Source organism: Fonsecaea nubica (genome assembly GCF_001646965.1).
Source record: "Fonsecaea nubica strain CBS 269.64 chromosome Unknown Scaff118, whole genome shotgun sequence".
NCBI classification, from domain to species: domain Eukaryota; kingdom Fungi; phylum Ascomycota; class Eurotiomycetes; order Chaetothyriales; family Herpotrichiellaceae; genus Fonsecaea; species Fonsecaea nubica.
Window position 1 is genome coordinate 52668 of NW_019173791.1, and position 19481 is coordinate 72148.

The 19481-nt window shown below is 53.4% G+C and overlaps 8 protein-coding genes across 8 annotated transcripts; 4 read left to right on the forward strand and 4 right to left on the reverse strand.

Annotated features, from left to right (window-relative positions):
* Window positions 1-9: 9 nt before the first annotated feature.
* Window positions 10-1804, reverse strand: AYO20_10673 (hypothetical protein; the record flags this gene model as incomplete). The annotated part of the gene is made up of 6 exons (XM_022648929.1): window positions 10-570; window positions 656-785; window positions 855-990; window positions 1038-1310; window positions 1364-1654; window positions 1705-1804. The coding sequence occupies 6 exons, from the start codon at window positions 1802-1804 to the stop codon at window positions 10-12; spliced, it is 1491 nt and encodes a 496-aa protein (XP_022495098.1).
* Window positions 1805-2542: 738 nt separating this feature from the next.
* AYO20_10674 (hypothetical protein) lies at window positions 2543-4673 on the forward strand (the record flags this gene model as incomplete). The annotated part of the gene is made up of 4 exons (XM_022648930.1): window positions 2543-2643; window positions 2778-2838; window positions 2887-3619; window positions 3664-4673. 4 exons carry the CDS (start codon window positions 2543-2545, stop codon window positions 4671-4673), a joined length of 1905 nt encoding a protein of 634 aa, XP_022495099.1.
* A 25-nt stretch (window positions 4674-4698) lies between these two features.
* Window positions 4699-6722, reverse strand: AYO20_10675 (phosphonoacetate hydrolase; the record flags this gene model as incomplete). The annotated part of the gene is made up of 3 exons (XM_022648931.1): window positions 4699-5936; window positions 6016-6175; window positions 6294-6722. 3 exons carry the CDS (start codon window positions 6720-6722, stop codon window positions 4699-4701), a joined length of 1827 nt encoding a protein of 608 aa, XP_022495100.1.
* A 750-nt stretch (window positions 6723-7472) lies between these two features.
* AYO20_10676 (hypothetical protein) lies at window positions 7473-8541 on the forward strand (the record flags this gene model as incomplete). The annotated part of the gene is made up of 3 exons (XM_022648932.1): window positions 7473-7766; window positions 7923-8355; window positions 8426-8541. The coding sequence occupies 3 exons, from the start codon at window positions 7473-7475 to the stop codon at window positions 8539-8541; spliced, it is 843 nt and encodes a 280-aa protein (XP_022495101.1).
* Window positions 8542-8920: 379 nt separating this feature from the next.
* On the reverse strand, window positions 8921-10099 carry AYO20_10677 (hypothetical protein; the record flags this gene model as incomplete). Its single annotated transcript, XM_022648933.1, has 1 exon — window positions 8921-10099. The coding sequence occupies one exon, from the start codon at window positions 10097-10099 to the stop codon at window positions 8921-8923; it is 1179 nt and encodes a 392-aa protein (XP_022495102.1).
* Window positions 10100-10962: 863 nt separating this feature from the next.
* On the reverse strand, window positions 10963-12624 carry AYO20_10678 (hypothetical protein; the record flags this gene model as incomplete). Its single annotated transcript, XM_022648934.1, has 5 exons — window positions 10963-11388; window positions 11462-11853; window positions 11909-12100; window positions 12152-12413; window positions 12472-12624. 5 exons carry the CDS (start codon window positions 12622-12624, stop codon window positions 10963-10965), a joined length of 1425 nt encoding a protein of 474 aa, XP_022495103.1.
* A 2424-nt stretch (window positions 12625-15048) lies between these two features.
* AYO20_10679 (hypothetical protein) lies at window positions 15049-16965 on the forward strand (the record flags this gene model as incomplete). The annotated part of the gene is made up of 5 exons (XM_022648935.1): window positions 15049-15243; window positions 15301-15638; window positions 15689-15798; window positions 15847-16196; window positions 16246-16965. 5 exons carry the CDS (start codon window positions 15049-15051, stop codon window positions 16963-16965), a joined length of 1713 nt encoding a protein of 570 aa, XP_022495104.1.
* Window positions 16966-17921: 956 nt separating this feature from the next.
* Window positions 17922-19474, forward strand: AYO20_10680 (hypothetical protein; the record flags this gene model as incomplete). Its single annotated transcript, XM_022648936.1, has 2 exons — window positions 17922-18176; window positions 18230-19474. 2 exons carry the CDS (start codon window positions 17922-17924, stop codon window positions 19472-19474), a joined length of 1500 nt encoding a protein of 499 aa, XP_022495105.1.
* Between the last annotated feature and the right edge of the window lie 7 nt (window positions 19475-19481).

Sequence of the window (19481 nt, forward strand, 5' to 3'; positions counted from 1 at the left end):
CGGTCCGTCTCAGATAGACTCGAGGTCCCTGCCCTTGCCGTCGGCGCTCACATGGACCTTTGTCTTGCCTTCCAAGACGGGAGACTCGCCCATGCTCGACGCCGTGCCGCTGGCTTTGACACCATAGACAACACCCTGTTCGATCTCGTCCAGAGTACGGCCTTTCGTCTCGGGAATCAACAGCGTGCAGAGCGCAGTGAGAGCCATGATCCCGGACAGGATGCCGAGCACGGCAGGCAGGCCGATGGCGTCTGTGAGCGAGCCAAAGGAGAAGGCGGTCACCATGGCGCCGGCCTTGCCCGAGGCGGCCGCGATGCCGTGCGCGGTGCCGCGAACCCGGGTCGGGAACACCTCGACCGGTATGAGAAACGTGGTGCAGTTGGGGCCCATGTTGAGGACCAACTGCGACAGTGTGAACAGCGTCACTAGCCCGGCCGTGGAGCTGTGGTTGAGCACACCCGCCCAGATCGCGTACAGCACGGCGACGGCGGCGCTGCAGTAGAATTGCTGTTTCACTCTGCCGATCCAGTCTGGGAGGAAAATTCCAATGTAGTAGCCTGGGAGATATCCCTGTTTTTTTTCCACGGCGTGGAGACGTCAGTATGATCCGCTCGCTCACAATAACGAACTAGAGGAGTGGGAGATTCCATCTTACCGCAGCCGCCACGATGATGTTGCCCACGGCGGTGTTCCACAGGGTGTGCCACGGGGTTGGTCCCTTGCCGTATCCAATTCTCGAAAGCACGATGCTCTGATTGAGGTTGACTCCGTAAAAGGCAATATCGCTTGAGGGATTTTTTCGATTAGCATTTTGTTGCGGAGGATGGAAAAATTGTTTCGCTGGTCTAGCTTACAAGAGAAACCAGCACATGCTGACAGCGAACAGGACTTTGGCGTGCTTCCATTGCGAGAAATACTCCCTGAAATCTCGGAATTGCTCACGGAGCCCTCGTTTGCCGTCCCTTTTGAGGGATGTCTCCTCGGCAACATCTTGGGATGTAAGCACATGCCTCGTAAGGAGCTGAGGGTGGACTCACATTGTCGATAGGGCTTGCTTTCAGGCATTGTCAACCGGAAATACAGTGTGATGATAAGTGGAATGAGTCCAATGCCGAACAATAACCTCCACACCCATTGCAGATGGTAAATGTTGTCGTTGACAGACGACTTGAAGGCAGCAAGGAGGATGAGATAGACGATGCCAGAAGTCATGCCTCCAAGACCGATAGAGGCAAACACTGTCAGGACAAGTTTCGCTCTCGAGCGCAGGGGGTTGTGTTCAGCGGATAAAGCTGAGGTCATCGGATAGTCTGCGGCAATGACTTGAGCAACACTTTCGAAAGGGTTTCCCGTCACAGCTTACCTCCGCCGATGCCGATACCTGTCACCACACGAAACACGGACATCCATGCGACAACATCGTGGTGCGAGAAGCCCTTCCACGGCATCAAGATAACCAGCAAGGTTCCAAGTATTGTCACTATAAGCTCTTTGCCGTAGATCCTATGACGGCCCAGGGCGTCGCCAAAGATGCCAAAGCCGATCTGGCCCACGATCATGCCCATGGAGAGCGAAGCTTTAATCGTATCTGCCGGGACAGTAGGGATTGCGTTCGTCTCATCTTGGAAATAGAGATATCCGAGCATGGGAACAGCTGCAGGAGTCAGAACGTGGGACATCATGAAGAGGAAAAGGTGGACTTACCAAGCCCGATGCTCAGGTTCAGGTATCCATCACCAAACAGACCAACGCCCGCCACCACCAGGAATTTTAGAAAGGAGAAGCTGGAAGTTGTGTCGAGCATGACGACAGTGACCTTAATTTGTTGATGCACCTTGGCTTTAGGGGTATAAGTCGGTGATCAATCTCGAAACTCAACCTCATTGCCATCATTGCAAATATACATCTTTTCAATTACCTTGGTCGGGATGAGGCTATCGCTGAGATCTCGGGCCAAGCCCGCAGTGACTGTATATCCTTTGAAGCACATGTTTTCAAGCAAGACATGCTGTGAGGTGATCTAGACCGGCCATAACGAATCGAGGGACTCGGGGAAACCACGTGCAAATGTGGTTTCAGAGATAATCTGACAAGATATCAATGAGTTCTGAATGGCCCCTGTTGACTTCCTTCCGATGTCTGGGATGAAGACCGATGATCCATTGAGGATCCTGCGAGGATTAGGTCTTAGAGCGAAGAGGACGTCAGCCACCCGCCGACTGGGCCGAGTTGTCTAGACACGACAGCCTCGAGATGAGTGGGAAACGGGTGGCCATATATCCCACCACGTGGACACGGATGAGGAGAGAAAAGTGGCTTGTAATGACGAGTGCTCACAGTCATGAATTGGTGAGATAAGTTGTAATGTCAAAAGATATCTTGAATCCCGCTCAAGCAGCGAGACCCAATCACGTCAGCAGATTAAACGGCCGGCAATTGGTTGGAGAAGCACGACATTTGATCGACACGGCATCCAGGCAGAGTTCCCTTTCCTCCTTCTCCTCTCCTTGTCAAATTCGCCCGTAATAGCGCGACTGAAACCATGGCGACAAGTCCGAGCGACCCCGGCTCATCAGCAGTGCAGGCTCTGCGTGAGTCCTTTGGCGACCGCAAGCCTATCGACATTAGCCGGAAAATCACAGCGTGCGTTTCTTGCCGGAAGCAGAAGATCAAATGCCACATGGGAGATGGCACTCCACCGTGCGCGAGATGTAAGAAACGAGGACTCTCATGTGTTGTCAATCGCAGTTTGCAAATGCTCCTTGAAAGCGATGTAGCGTGAGTCTGATTCTCATTCACTCCTACCCATTCTATCATGAGACGACATGGGCCAGTCCCGTGAGGAGAGAGGCAATAGCCACGATATTTGGCGACAACCTCTGACAGCTGGGCGAACTCGCGGACGGCGCTGGTGCAGTGTCGTCTCGTCCAATCCAGTGTAGGCCTTTCACGGTCAAGGCTGACCCCAGCAGATGGAAAGCCAATATCGAAGAGAAATTGCGCATGTTAGAAGACTCTGTCAGGCAGCTCAATCAACGATCTTCGGGCGGTCAGAATGCCTCGTCTTATGTGCCCCAAGACAGTGCTTCTTCGACCATCCCAACCAATCAAGATGCTACCATGGCTAATGAGCAGCATCAACCGACGGAGCCAGGCTGGGAAGTCGTCATGGACCTGAACAGAGGGCCGGGTGTGGTGCCGGCATCTTGCGTGTCGGAAGTAGCAGAAGCCTCGCCAGAGGTAGCCCGTCAGAACATGGCTGACACTCTCGACGTCATTGACCAAGGTATCATCACGCTCGCAGATGCGGAATCCTTCTTCCAATTATACGCTCGGCGCCTTGATCATTTCCTGTACAGGATTCTGGCAGAGCACGACTCGCTGGCAAGCGTCCGGAGAAGCTCGCCACTGTTGACCGCCGCTATCTGTGCCGTGGGAGCCCTGCATACTCCCTCCAACTTGTATCACGCTTGCTACCAACACTTTGTCCATTTGGCATCTTCCAAGATGTTTTCTAAGAAGAACAATCATGATGACGTCCGCGCATTTTGCATTGGTGCCTTCTGGATAAGTGATATGTCGTGGACGCTCGTCGGAGCAGGCAAGTCTGCACTTACTGGTGTTTCCCGAGAACCTTGTGCTGACTCTAATGCCCCATAACAGCTGCTCGGCTTGCGGGAGAGTTGAACCTCCACCGCTGTATACCCAAAGCTCCTCACACAAAGCGTGCTTGTTATCTACGGACCAGATTGTACTATCTTGTCTTCGTTTGTGACCACCATTTCTCGATCTGCTACGGGAGACCACCCTTGACCAGGGATTTCACATCGATCACTCCTCCAAGTCAGTTTCTGCAGTCTGAATTTGCGACTGAGGACGATTCTCGGCTTGTCAGCCAGGTGGAGATCTGGACTATTAGCACTCGTGTCTTTGATCAATTTAGTCTGGATCCGGAAGCCCATCTATCGGATCAACTGATCCCCCAACTCCGCCGGTTAAGCATTGCGTTGGATACCTGGCGAGCCGATTGGAACGAGCGATTCCACTTCAATGAATGCGTCGGTAACTACCCCCGGAAGGGGGTTGGTCTGCATTACCATTTTGCGAAGTTGTTTCTCTGCTCCCACGCCTTTAGAAGAGCCCCTGTTGCCGAAGGCGAGCACCTCCAACTGGATCCGGACCTAGAGGAGTTCGCTACGAGCGCAGTACAGTCGGCGATTTCGATCCTGCAAGTCATTGCTGCAGATCAAGAGATCCAGTCATATTTGGATGGCCTCCCTGCCTACTTCGATACAATGATCGCCTTCGCCTTTGTTTTCCTCCTCAAAATTACCATCAGGAACCCAGCCAACCTGCGGGTCGACAAAGCCGGGATATCTGAGACTTTGGACGTGCTAGCTACCGTCTTGAATAATATAACAAGTTCAATGCACCCACGCCACCTGTTGACCAGCATTGCAAGCAGTGCTCGAAAGCTGTTGGATCGGTTCTCGGGCCAGGAAGCCTTTCCGGCACAGTCTCAGGCTGCGCCAGGCCCATTGACTTCCTTTGACCCAGACAATCAGTGGCTCAGCCCCACAGACGCCATGTTTCTCGAGAATTACGACTTTCTGTATTCACCAAGCGGCGATCTCAATTTTGACGGTGATCTCGGGTTTTCCCGTCATGAATAGGCAACACTATCTGGCAAAGGGCCTCTTACCAGTTAAGAGCCAGGTCAAAGGCATCGAAATTCCTCCACTGCCGGTCCTCAACTTGAGTGCCGGTAGGGTGAGATCTCAACAGAGGGATCAACTGCTCAGAAAGCCCACCGTGGGAGCGAAGCCGATGGCCATGCAGATTTTCGAGGGCGTGCTCTTCTTTTCGACTTCCCAGAACGGCATTCTCCTTGGCGACCAGCACGATGTCTCCCTCGCGGTCGAGGGGCATCTCGAACATCTGAGAAGCCGTCGGTCCGTCTAGGGCAACTTCGATTTCTGGAAAGGTTCGACAGTAGGTTAGGGCGTCGTCGATGCTGATGTCTGTTCGACTCAGATATACGCGCACAAAAGAGCCCAGTGCGCCGTGGTGGCGGACGAAAGGGTCTGTGATCGGGCAGATGACTCTCGAGGAGCCCTGGCCAAATTTCTGATCCAGCTCTTCTTCAACGAAAAGGACGTTTGGTGTTCCGTCATCCTTGGATTTGTCGCTCATTCCATGATCTCCGGTCACGACAACAGTCGCCCCTAGTTGGACCAAGCGACCGACACAGTCATCAACAGTCGCCATGAAGGCATTTGCTTCCTTGCTGCCCGGGGGAAATTTATGCTGGACATAATCCGACAGGGTAAGGTAGAAGAAATCAGCCCGGTCTTCTTCGAGCAGTTTGATCCCAGCCTTGAGCACGAACAGAGATAGGTCCCCTGAGTATTGGTCCGGAGCTGGAATTCCCAGCCACTTCTCGATGTCAGATATGCCGTTCTCGGCCAGGGTGCACTTGTCGGCATATTGGGCTGAGAAACAGATGTCTCCGCGCGCGCAGTTTAGGCCGTGGTTGATGATTGCCCTCAGCTTGTCCTTCGCAGTTATGGCAGCGACACGCACGCCTCGCTTCGACATCTGCTCCAGGATGGTTGACCCTCGAAGCAATGCGTCGTCCACGATCATTTCCTCCTTTCGAGTCGTCCGGTCCAAGAAGAAATTTCCCGAGATTCCGTGTACGGACGTTGGCGCCCCGGTGATGATGGAGACGTTGTTGGGGTTGGTGAACGATGGCATGGCGCATTTCGCGGTGGCAGCGAAGCCCGATTGGACAAACTTGGCCATGTTGGGGGTAACGCCGTCGGATATCCCTTGTTCGAGGTACTCTGGATCAAAGCCGTCAACGCAGATGACGACTGTGGGTTTTTCTGGGATCTTGTATTTTCGTCCGTGGAGTTCAAAGACAGATCGCGATGCTAACCATTGCGTGTTCTCGAGATCAGTTTTCCGCAACCTTTTGGGGCCATTGAGGGGAGCACGGTGCGCGTCACTTACCGAGGAGGCTCTTGGTCGCCATGCGTTCATAGTATTCCAGCGGCAGTGTCGCCATCTTGGGGACCTTGGCCATGTCGTCCCAGCGTCGAACAGCCAATTTGGCCTGTAGCAGGGGATCCTTTTGCGCCTCGGCGACCTGCTCCGGGTTGAATGTCCCGCCCTGGTTTCCATGTCTTGTCAGTCTCGAGTCTCTCCGGAGGGTGTTCGTCTCCCGCTCAGCTCGCCCACGCGAGACAGGGACAACGAGATCGTGCCAAAATCACGGACGACGAACGAACCTGGAATTTCAGAGTCGTCTTGCTCGACTGACTCAGCCCGTCGTAGTACCCCTGATCCACGGCCGTCAGATATCTCTTCGCCATGACGTGCGCGCCCACCAGCTGGCAAATGGATTCGTTGAACCCCAGGCCGCGCAGGTACTTCTCGCCCAGGACCTCGTGGCTGCCGCGGCCGACGAAGACGCCGTCCGGCGCGATCATGGCCGGCATCTTCGCCGCCGCGGGGATGAAGCGGCCCACGTCGTGGAGCAGCGCGCCCAGCACTGTGTCATCGTCCGCGCCGGCTTGGACCGCGAGCTGTCCGGTCTGCAGGGTGTGTTCGAGCTGCGAGACCTGTTCGCCGAGGTAGTCGCCCTGGCCTTGGGCGGCGATGAAGTGGAATAGTTCCTTGACGCATTCTCGCGCGTGGCGCTCGACGGAGGGGAGCATTTCTTTTTTTTTCGTTCTTCTCTCTTTCTTTTTCCCTTTTCTCCCTTTTTAAGAAGTCCTTTTTCTATCGACTTTGTTTTCTAGCGCTTAGATTTTGTTTCGTGCAGGGAATGGCAGACAGAAACTATACGTCTAGTTTGTTTTCAGACGAAGAATCAGAATGAGATGGAGATGGAGATTGAGGAGTTGAGAAGTTCGAGGACTCTTCTTTGCGGCGAGATATGTGTCTTGGATATTCAATCAATTTTCCATCCGCCTCCTTCCTCTCCTTGCGGCGCTTACAGCCCGTCAATTGGCTCTGAAGTGGTGATGGTCGGCAGATGCCCGAGAACGGGTCGCCTACGCCGGACTGAAGATCGAGCTTTGTATCCTGGAGATTATAGGCGTACGGCCATGTGCCGCCTGTACTGGCTCGGTGGATACTTACGCTCTCCCTAAGGAAGACATGACAAGTCTTTCGAGTGCCTGGAGGGTGTCGAGCAAGACCATCTCCTGCGATGCTTCAACGCGGAGTTCGACCGATTCCTTGGCGCCGGCATGAAGACCGCAAGGCTGCGGACCAGAGGGGGGGCCAGACGCGTTGAAGTCGTGCAGTATTAAACAGCCGGGCCATTTTGGCTCGCAAATTGGGATGATAGAAAACTACAGGCTGAAAGCTCTTTCGTCTGCGTGACGTTATTTCGAGAGTAAAGCTCGACTTCTATTTTCCTTCTTCGATTTCGCGAGATTAACCGCGCGAGTCCTCGAGCCATGCCGTCCTTCGTGCCGAGCCAGGAACTGGTGCAGCAATACCACCGCGACGGCTTCCTCGTGCTCCGTGCAGAAGATCACGGCCTCGTCACACCTGAGCAGCTACAAGCCTGGACGGGGGAGGTGCGCGAGTGGCCGGCGGAAAGGGGCAAATGGATGCCGTACCACGAGGTCAACACCGACGGCACGCGACAGCTCATGCGGACCGAGAACTTTGTCGACTACCATCCCGAGTTCCACACGTTGCTGTGCGGCGAGGCCCTGGCGAGGATTCTGAAGAGTATTTCGGGAGATGTAAGTTCAGTTCAGTTCCGCTTCGGCGCTAGTCGTGTCACGGCGAGTTGCGAATGATTGCTTACCTGCCTGCTTGGTCGCCCGCGGCCCTGTGAATGTTTTGAATGCATTGGACTGGACTCAAGTTGATCTATGTTCCGTGTTGTGTTTTTGCAGGACATGCTGCTCTTCAAAGACAAGATCAACTACAAACTCCGCTCGGGCAACGGCTTCGCGGCGCACCTCGACGCGCCCGCGTACGATCACATCGGCAAGATCGAGCACCTCACGGCCAACTTTGCCGTCGACGAAGCGACCGTCGACAACGGCTGCATCGAGGTCGTCCCGGGCTCGCACCGCATGCCCGTCGAGCTGTCCCACGGCGGCGCCATCTCCAAGGCCTGGGAGGACAGCCACGAGTGGGTCAAAGTCCCGCTGCGGCCGGGCGACGTTCTCCTCTTCGGGAGCCACCTCGCGCACAGGAGTGCGCCGAATCGCTCCCCGAAGAACAGGAGTAGTATCTACGCGACGTACCATGGGAAGAGTGACGGGGTGGATCTGAGGCGGAGGTATTACGAGCATCGGAGGGAGAATTTTCCTCCTGACCACGGTAGGTTTTCGAGAAGCCATTTCTCTCAAGATTTGACTCTGGTGCTGAGGCTGACGTTTTTGTGTCACAGAACGCGTGGCTGGAAAGGATTACAGCCAGGGTTACAAGACGTACGGGTTCGCCGCCCCGTTCATGTCGGAGAAGCAGGTCGATCAGGACACGGCCAGGGTACAGCCTGTCCATTGAGGCGGGAGGCATTGAAGGAACTATTGGAGGGGCAGAATTTCCCCGCGGGAATTTGTCTGAGGCCCATGCCAAGGTTTTATTTTCAAGTTGGATGGTCTTCCTCGTCGCTGTCATTCCGTCTCATTTGTGAGATATATGTAGCTGAGAAGGAGCTAGGTCGATGGCAGAGGCGAGGCGAGGCAAAGGCAAGAGCGCTCATGATTGAATGCTTCGAGGTCAGCCGTCGGCAACGGAGGATGTGCTATGTGTGTGATGAATCAGTCAACTCTCGGCGAGAGACACCTTATCCTCAATAAAAACATTCACCAGAATCAAAATGGGATGGACTCAAAGGCCGTGAGAAAAGGACAGTGGTGGACATTCTGCCCGTTTTTGGCCTTTAAAAATCCGCGACTGACACACCGCTTCCCCGTTCCCTGGCCAGGGCCAAAATGGCCATGCCGGCGGCAAGATCGGTCGAACTCACGCCAATACTCTTGTAAACCACGAAGCCGTTGGATAGCCATTCGTGGGGACTCTTGATTGTCGGAAAAGAAGACGACGATGACGAGGAACTGCGCGCCCAGGACAGCATCTCGCCCGCCTCGATGAGGTGCTCTGCCTGGAGCTGGCTACCGATGACTTCCCCAGAGCTTTTCAAGCATTCATTGCGGTCGTCGACGAGAACGAGTCCACCGCTCTGGCCGAGAGGGTGTTTTCCGCGACTCGAGTCGACCGCGTCGCGCAGTAGTTGCGGGTCCAGCTCGATCATGTCGGGTTGCCACGAACCAACGCTCGACACGTAACACCCTGTGCTGCTGCTGCTGAGCTGTGCTTTCAGATACCGCGCTGGAAACAACAGCTTTGCGGAAGGGGTGGTGCAAAACACGACGTCCGCTTCGGCCAGCAGACCTTCTAACCTCTGTTCGTAGTTTGGTGTAGTTGGTGAAATACAGGTCATCTTGGCCGGCGACTTCCAGCGCGCGTCGTTCTCGTGTTGCAGCTGGGTGACGAGCGACTCGGCCCTTTCTGCGGACCGGTTGACAATGGCGATCTGTGCGATCTCGTCACCCCTCAGCGCCAGCGCGAGCCGCAAGTGCCAGAGTGCCTGTTTGCCGGCGCCGAAGACGACGATGCGTGCCGTCCGCGCCCGCCACACGTAGGGGATCATCACGGAGAGCGACGTGCGATACGCGGTGATTTCGTCGGCGTTAATGATCCCGACGGGCACGCCGTGCTTGTCGCATAGTGCCAGGAGCCCGTGCAAGGTCGCATTGCTACCCTTTCCGGACGACGACTTCGCTGTCTCCACCGCCCCCAGCGCCTCGCTCCCCGCGGAGGGGTCGACGATGATCTTGATCCCCACGTTCTCGCTTGACGTGAAAGGCCGAAATAACGTCTTTGCATGTGGTCGTGTGACGACGACCGAGTCCGGCGCGATCCGGCGCTCTTCGGGCGTGGAGAAGTCCTCGAGCGCTTTGGCCAGGTAATCACGGACACGGTAGATTTCGTCCTTGGAGAGGGAGATGAGAATCTCGTGCACAGCCGCGTCGCCAAGGACGAGAAGACTGCTGCTCATGGTGGCTTGGCTTGCCTGGGGCCGAATGTCTCTCTCACTCTCACTCTGTCTCTGTCTCCGTCTCTTCCGGGATGGTTTTATCACAGACCCATAATCGACGCTATTGTGGTTGGAAGGGGCAAGGGCGGGAGGGTGGAAGGAAGCAACGAAGCAGGGAAGAAGAAAAGAATTTGATAATCCATACTACAATGACCTGGGGATGTGTGTGCTCCATAACACTAATACCCCGGACTTCATCCACATTTTCCCCCTGGAGAACAAGTTGGCTCAAAGGTGGAGTATCGGCGTCGCATCCGATGGAGAAACTGGGCGGCCAATACGTGAAACCCGGCTTGGGTACCCGGTCGTTCGGGATGTCATCCGAGAATTATTGTAGAGTAAGTAGTACCATCCACGCACTCCCCTGGCGGAAAGAGTAGAGTAGAGTAGAGATATTTCCTTATCCGGATCAAGCTGACGGAGATAGAGGTTGTGGTGTTGTCAGCACTGATGAATTCATACTATCTTCAGCGTCAATCTGCCGCTCACACTCACCTCAACAAGGGGCACGAACGGATGACTTACAATGGGTGTCGCTTCGGAATCCAGGATGAACTCCGTCGTATACTGGCCCGAAACGTCTGACAGACTTTGGCTAGAAGACACTGCTGGCCTAAGACCTTGTTCTCTGAGGTGTGATTCTTTTTGTGTGCTTTGTATCAAGGAATTCTGTATAACCGTCTCATCTAACGAAAGTCTTTGCACACACGGGTATAGATTCTACAGCTTCCCCCATTTCTGGTTATGTGCAACTTCACGTCTTGGAAACCTGCACTCCACATCATGCCATCGCTGAGCGATTCTTCAAGGATGTGCATCTTCTCTCAATGTACCGAGTTTGAATTGTCGGCGCATGAGAAGGCCGCGGACCCGCCGGACGCCTTGTATGAGTCGATAATACCAACAATGGATCCGTAGGTACCGCCGACCATGAGGAAAGTACCAGAGACGATGACAAAGATGCTCCATCCGACCATAAACGTCCACCAGCGGCCGCGCTCGGTCTTGGGCAGACCCCAATGATCGTAAAGCCACATGAAACCCATGGGCTGAAACGACAGTAGTGTACCGAGGAGGGCGCCGATCAGCGACACAAGACCGCCGAATACGGGGATGGCGCTGGCGATGATGTAGGAAATCACGGTGACGCCGAAGGTACATCCGATCCAGCCGGACCAGTGGACCATGGTATTGGACGTGAGATGTCGAGACTGTCTGAAGACGCGGATGAAGATGTACTTGGCAGCTAGCTGGAAATTCTCAAGTCAGGGGTCTGTATGGACATGCTCTGTATGGACATGCTGAGTGAGAGGCGAGACTTACATGGATGAAAAGCGTCGTGGACACCAGCAATCCGGGAATGGCGAGGCCGTAACAGACCTTCTTCATGAGTGCGCCTGCGGAGCCCAGAGCTGGAGAGGCAACATATGATCCACAGTAGTAGTAGACAACCACGCCAATTGTGATGTATGTTGCTGTCACGCCAGATTGGCAGATCAACAGCGCACGGGTGTAGTGTTTCGGGTTGCGCATCTCTGACACAATGGCAAAGAAGCCAGGAGTGCCGGCATATGCAAACACTAGGGAGGATATCGCAGATATAGCATCGGTGAAGCTCGGGTTCTTGAACAACTTGTAGTCGGAAGACCACGGTCCCACTTGAGGGGCATCGGCGGGTCGACTCTGCACACCGACAGCGATGGTCACAGTCAAGACTGAAGAGCTCGTTAGATTGGAGAAACAAGGTAGAGACGGGAGTGTATAGCTTACTTGCGGTGACGATGGAGGTGAGACCAACCCAGGCGAGCCATGAAATTCGGCCGAGTGTCTGAATGCTCCCCAACAAGCATCCTGCAATCGCCGCCACCAAGACAAACACAGCAGTACAGGCACCATGGGTCGAGACTGCGTTCAGCCCGATGGAGAGACCGAGCATGCCGGAGCCGCCAACAAAGATCCAGTCTGCAAAGGAGTCAGAAACTTGAAGCAATAGAGTGCGAGACCAGGACTCACACAGGCAAAAAGCAATTCCAAGAACCTCACGGCCGGGACGTCCAAAGATCAAGCCGCCGGCATCGTCAATACCATAGACTGCACGATGTCGAAGCTTGAAAGCTCCCACCATATAGTCGGACCATGTGGTAATGATGGCAATGGCTAGCAAGCAGATAACACCAGGAATCAACCCTAGCGTGTCGAAGACTGCTGGAATAGAAAGCACACCGAGGCCGATTTGGGTCTTCATCATCAGAGCAACCGTACCCAACCAACCCACCTGGTCGAGCACGTCAGCCTAGTCCTGGTATATATGTATGGAGTGACATGATGCTCACGTTGCGATAGTTGGGCCCCTCCTCTGTTACCTCCCCAAAGACAGCGTCATGTACGCTCACGGTGCTCGCAGAACGTTGGACATTAACCATTTCGCCCTTGTCTGTAGTCTGGACAGGGGCTAGGTCTTCAACGCCTTTATATTCCTTCGACATTTTGACGGCGGCTCTGTGGAAAAATGCAGGACGCGATGGTGCTGTAATAGTCAGGGCCGGGTTGGATGTCGTGAGACGATGGAGATGGGCCAGGAACTCTAGGGAAATGTTCTCACTTATCTACTTGTGACTTGCCCCTTGTACACGGCAGATTGCAGAGAAGCTTGAGCATGATAAGCCATATCCCGAGGGACGCATATTGACGTCAGGTTGTCGCATCCCCCAGCCTGGACCAGAAGCCAAAGTCGACTCTGGGTTTGATCCATAAGTATTGGTGGCACCTCCCCGCAAGTAACGGGATGATCCTGTCGTGCGTGTGCATCTAAGAGACTAGGCCCCCCGTTACTGCGATAAGTGGATTTCCCTGGGCCATTTCCGGTCGAGCTACCAGCCTCGATCCTACCCTCGGATCACGTCCCGATGCTCTGCGTGGGCGTCGTATCGGATCCTCAGCCGGTGATCCCCCCAAGGTTCCTGTGGCCTGTAGTAGGATTGGCCGAGGTCGTATAAAATGCACTTGATGTACGAGGCAGTGTGTCCATATTCTGGTCAGGAATGCCGAGGCAGCTAAGAGCCGGGGCTGCTGTACTGGATACAGGAAGTCCATGCGCAGTCTTTTCGATGCTACAGAGAAATGCTAGAACCACAGTCGGCGTGCAGTAGCTTGGGTGCGCTCATCTGGGTGTTTCCGAAGCCAAAATTGAGGCAAGTCTCTCGAATATGGACAAGGCCTATGATCTTGTACTTGCTCTTGTAAGTGCAAAATCAATTCTCGTCAATTCTAATTCCATTGCCATTCAAACTTCAGTTGGTGGTGTCGACAGTGTTTACAAGTGTCGGAGGAAATGATCTTTCAAGTCTCCGGTTCGTACCGACAAGCCGAATCGAAGCTTCACTAAGCCTTGCCAAGCCCTGCTAGACTCTCCCATTTTAGTGAGAATGTGATCGGGCAACCTGCTATTTGCGGTCGAGCTAGTAGCCGGAAGCTAGGCCGAGGGCAAGTGAAGCGAAAAATATATCGAAACATGTGGAATTCTCTATCAATCTTCTTATCATCCTACCCATTATTTGTCCGATCAATTCTCCGCTCCAGAGGATCTTTGATAAGGAGGTAGTAGTTAATCGTCTCTTCGTATCTCTCCGCCAATATTTGACATTGGAGGATGTGCACCACTGAATGAAAACTACCCGATGTGAAGAGCCTGACGTCCAAGCCGTGTATCGCTATCGTCCCTCTCTCATATCAATGGCCGACAACTGAATGAAGATCATGACCGAGTGACGAAGTTGTTGCAGCCAAAATTTCGATGGCGCTGGCTGTACGCCGTGCTGTCGGTTGTCCCAGATGTGATTGAAGACAAGGGTTGTTGACAGCACGGCGCCCTACGACGGTTCTCAAGAGCGCGTATCACAGATTGGCAGCATAATCCCTCTGTTGCCCGCCGAAACACCTGTCGAACTTTGGAAAGCATCTTACCACCTCTTGAAGGGGTGCTCTATCGTACCTATGCATCACGTTCCTAGCTGAGATATCTCTCTGACGCCGGCCCCAGAAAGAGCCAAGAATGGACAAATGCACGTTCAAAAGGCCTGAGCTGCTGATAACATCTAGTCGCTTTTTGCGAGCTTGCGCAGTTACGGAGAAGCTTGTCCGAATTCCAATGCTGAGACATCTAGCTCGACAGAGGACAGTCAACTCCTGACCCTGCGCTTCTTGGACGCTGACAAAGACCTTTTCACCTGGAGTGGAACTCTTGGTCCGAAGAATGAGGATGTTCCGACACATCTTTCAGCTCTGGATAGACTCACTTCGGCAAGCATAAGATTGGCTCATCGTTTCGAGGTTGGATGAGAGGACGAGTATCTTGGATTCTGTCGCAACTTTGTGCCTTTCGTAATCGATTGGATTCTCCACCGCGACGCCCATTCTTCCTCAGAGTGTTCGGCACACGCTTGCAGCGCTCAAGCCACTCGGCCAGAGAGATGAGGGAACTACGTAAGCGAGTGGTTGTGCAAATTCAGCAAGCCCAAGCAGTTGGACGAAAGCGACATGATATGCCTGATGATCTGGTGATCATCATGGCCCGAAGCATCGACTGGTACTTCTATGACACCAAGACAAACTCCCTCTGCGATTTATCATTGCATCGGTGCTCAAATTTGCGTCGCATATCAACGAAATGGCGATATCTTTAGTATCGACTTCAAGAACCCGTAACAACGGAAAATTATACGCGGTCAACCGCAGATCGGAAGTCCACGCCCGAGGAGCCGAAAACCTACCAAGACGAATGCCGCTTAAGGAATACGCCATCTTGACGCCCAGTCAAGCATTTACCATGTTGAATTGACTCAGTCCACCATTTTCACCAACATAGTGTGCTTCATAAGTGTCTCATGGATACTGGAAACCCTCTTGGTAACATGGGTAGAGCGTCTCAAGAGCACTCCCAATCCAACCATGATGAATTGGGTCCATTTTCTCCTGAACCACAAACGGCTTTGCAAAACACTGCTCCAGATATCGGGGCACTCGAGGCACTCGAGACATCGATAATAGAGCAGAGCAAAGTACATCGAACTACCTGGAGAATAGCCGCAACACTGGTCGCATTGTTTGTAAGCGTCTCGGCAGAAGCTTGTGGCTGGCCTACCTTCTTACTGATACATGTCCAGTTGTCCTTGTTCGTTGCTGCACTCGATGCCACCATCACTGCTACAGCTACACCAGTCATTGTCCATGATCTTGGCTCAGCCGTCGGATATACCTGGATCGGGGGTGCTTATCTACTTGCGAATGCCGTGGGAGCTCCAATATGGGGGCAGCTATCGGATATTTGGGGACGCAAAATGATCTTGCTGGGCGCTCTCGCAATATTCTTTGCGTCGTCCACCGTCTGTGCCGCAACCACAACGATGGCAGGAATGATTGTTGGTAGAGCTCTTCAGGGTTTCTCCAGCGTGGGCATTATATTGATTGTCCAAGTGGTGATTTCTGATCTATTCAGCTTGAGGTTGGTTTCCTCACCGACCTTTTCAGTCCAGAAGCTTAACTTTTCTCTAGACAAAGAAGCCTGTTCCTTGGACTGTCCCAAGGTGTCTGGGTTGTAGCTGGTGGCTGCGGCCCCATAATCGGTGGCTTATTTGCCTCTCTTGTAACCTGGCGCTGGTGTTGTAAGGGTCATGATGTTCGGTGGACGTCCACATACTGACAGCGACCAGTTTGGATCAATTTACCCGTTTGTGGCTCGTCATTCGTCATGACGTTGCTCTTTCTGCGAGTTCAACACACGAAAACCGCCTTGCGAGTCGGAATGAAAGCCATCGATTGGTGTGGCCTCTTGACCTTTCTGGCTGCGATACTGATGATATTGATCGGACTCAATTTGGGCGGCATCGTCTACCCGTGGACATCTGCAAAAGTCATCGTTTTACTTGTTGTTGGAGCTACCATGGTTGCCGTATTCATCTTCTGTGAAGCCAGACTAGCCGAATATCCGTTGCTACCGCTCGGTCTCTTCAAGCAATGGTCCAATGTGGCTAGTCTGCTTGTGTGCTTCTCACATGGTTTAGTATGGTTTTCCTGCTCGAAGAGAAATGCGTCTGCTGACAGCGGTTCAGGTCTTTATGGCTCTGGAATTCTACCTACCGTTGTTCTTTCAATCCGTCAAGACAGCCACTCCGCTCAAGTCTGGTCTGTATGTCTTGCCCATGGCATTATGTACAGGGCTGGCTGGAGTTGCGGCCGGGATGATCATCCACCGTTTTGGTAGGTTCAGACCGCTCATATGGGTTGGCACCTGTGTGATCTGCCTTGGAAGTGGCTTGCTCGTCATGCTCGTCACGGAATCTTCGATTGCAACCGCCCTCGGAATCCAGGTTGTGATAGGCATTGGGTCTGGGCTTTTATTTCAGTCGCCGATGATCGCCATTCAGAGCAGTGTCGATCAGCAAGACGTGGCAACAGCGACTGGCACGTTCGCGTTTGTCCGAAGCACTGCCATCGCCGTATCGGTTATTATTACTGGTGTAATATTCCAAAGCTCCATCGATCAAAAGTCGTCTATGCTCGCCGAGTCTGGCCTTCCATCATCCATTCTGGAACGATTAACGGGCAAGGAGGCAGCTGCGAACGTCATGATCTATGCCGAGATAGGGGATCCTTCTCAGAAGCTTGCTGTGTTGCGAGCGTTTGCATGGTCGACGCGCCAGATGTTTATCGCCACCACCGCCTTTGCCGGCTTAGGCCTTGTTGCAGGTTTGTTCGTCAGACACGGTCATCTGAGCGAGGAACACACTGAAACAGTCACCGGAATCAAAGAAAAGACGCCAGTCTCCTGAGCGCACAATCCTTATCAGGAACAGCATCAGCACACTAGGATAGCCGTCACTCTCCGCGACAACGAAGGGTGAATATGCACATTCCTCTGCGGCTATGCGCTACCGAGAACAGCGAATCTAGGAATGAATCCCTCGGGTTGCGCAAAGCAAAAAAAGCTTGGACGTAGGGACTCTTCACTCGAGCATCTTGCTACCTCTACAACCCTCAGAGATGACTGATTCGTACCAAAGTGATTGTGTATTCCTGTCAACTTAGAGGCTGGACGGATAGACACCGAAGGACGACGACGCCATCGCCAACCTATCTTCGTGTTGTATACCATTCCACAACCAAAATTGACTCCATTCCGGGTCATATCTGGGGTTAGCCTCCAAGCGGCATCATCGCAATCTGCGAAGACGCCGGACGAAGCGAGTGACCGAGATACAAATGCTATTTTAGCGAATTCAGACCAGATAATCCCGAGTTCCCGTATCTGTCCAAAACGGCATATCACCAATACAAGCTATACGTCGGCCGTTCTCCCCGAGCCTGGTGGATACCAGCGTTCGAGAGCCATCATTCCAGATTTAGTCTAGTACGCCTTCGTCACTTATGGACGCTATCATCAAGATATTGGACGTTATAGCCCTGTTGAAGTCAAGCGATAAGCTGCAGCAGATGCTCACTGTCCTTTTCTTCTCCCTGTACCTCTAACCCAAAGGCACTGTATTTGGCTGGTTTGTCTTCCATTTACAAAGACAGGAGTCTCAAGATGCTTCTATCGTCCACAACATTCTTGGACTTGGATAGTTTATTCAGGGTACTCAGTGTCTACAAATGGGTTGCTTTGCTTTCCCTGGGAGTCCCCTTACTATGGATTACCCTTGACTATGTGAGAGTGCTACGATTGCGACGCCGGATGCCTCCAGGCCCGTTTCCCCTGCCTATCATCGGGACTGTGGGTAGAATTCCCATGTCAAAGCCCTGGATCACGTTTGAGAGGTGGGCCAAGGAGTACGACAGCCCGCTGATCACCATCTGGACGGGCACGACCCCAACCGTGATTGCAAACGACTGTTGGAGCGCGTCGGAGCTCATGGACAGAAGGGCGAATATCTACTCCTCAAGGCCTCATATGGTCCTTGTCGGCGATATGTTTGACGAAAGCACGACGAATCAAACCTCTTTGGTCTATGGGGATCAGTGGAGGACTCATCGCCGGATCATGGTCATTGCACATGTATATCTTTTTCCTCCTGGGTTGAAGCTGACCTACTCTAGCATGCTGCCGTCGGGGCACAAGCTGTCCGTGCGTACCGCACGTTCCAAGGCAATGAATCTCGTGTGCTGGCTCTCAACATACTCGAAAGTCCTGATGACTATGTAAATTCTATCGAAAGATACTCCACCTCCGTCGTGTCGATCGTTGGTTGGGGCCGACGAATCCAGGCCAACAATGATTACGTCCTGGGGGTTGCACTGTCCTTTGTCCAGAACGGTGCCGGCTTTTCGAGTCCTGGTCAATTTCTAGCCGAGTCGTACCCATGGTTGTGCAAGCTTCCCTCGTGGATCTACCCGCTGCCTTCGATCCTGTGGAAGGAAGGCCAGAGGTCGCTCAAGTACTTTTACGCTCTGTCCCTGGAGGCTTCGCTGTCAAAGATTGACAACTTCTCAAAGCACCTGATAAAATTACAGCAGCAATACGGCCTGAGCTACAAGGAAGTGGCCTCCTTGACTGGAAATCTGATAGGAGGTGGCGTGGACACAACGACCACGTCGACAATCTCCTTTATCTTTGCCATGTGCCTCTTCCCGGAGGTACAACGCAAAGCGCAGGAGGAGCTTGACCGAGTCCTTCCGAAGAGAGATCGCTTCCCCACCTGGACAGAGGAGAATCGGCTCCCGTACCTGGACGCCATTATTACCGAGAACTTCAGGTGGCGATCGGCCATTGTCCTAGGCGGGCCTCCGCATGCGCCCATCAAAGACGACGTCTACAACGGCTACTTGATACCCAAGGGAACCACCCTGATTGGGAACCTATGGGCCATCCACCGCAATCCGAGAGACTACCCGAGCCCGGATGAATTTCGTCCAGAGAGATGGCTGAACGAGGATGAACGCCGACCTAATCCTACAAAGCGAGGCATCTTCACGTTCGGCTGGGGAAGACGCGCCTGCAGCGGCCAGCCCATGGCCGAGCAGGGCATTTGGTTCACGTGCGCGGAGCTACTGTGGGCTTTCAAGATGAGGGCCATTGATGAACATGCAAGCATTTTCAGATCCTGTCATGCCATGCCCGACACTGCTAACATATACCAGGGAAACGATGTCAAACTAGATCCGTTCGCCTACGACGATCGATCCACGTCGCGTCCACTGCCTTTCCGAGTCGAATTCAAACCACGATTCCCCGGCGTCGAGGACATTATCAGACTCGAAGCGAAAAGAGCGCTCGCAGAGCTGGAGATGTACAACGGGGAGACTGCTGTGACGATGGACAACGCGGAACAATTCCTCAAGTAATAATAGC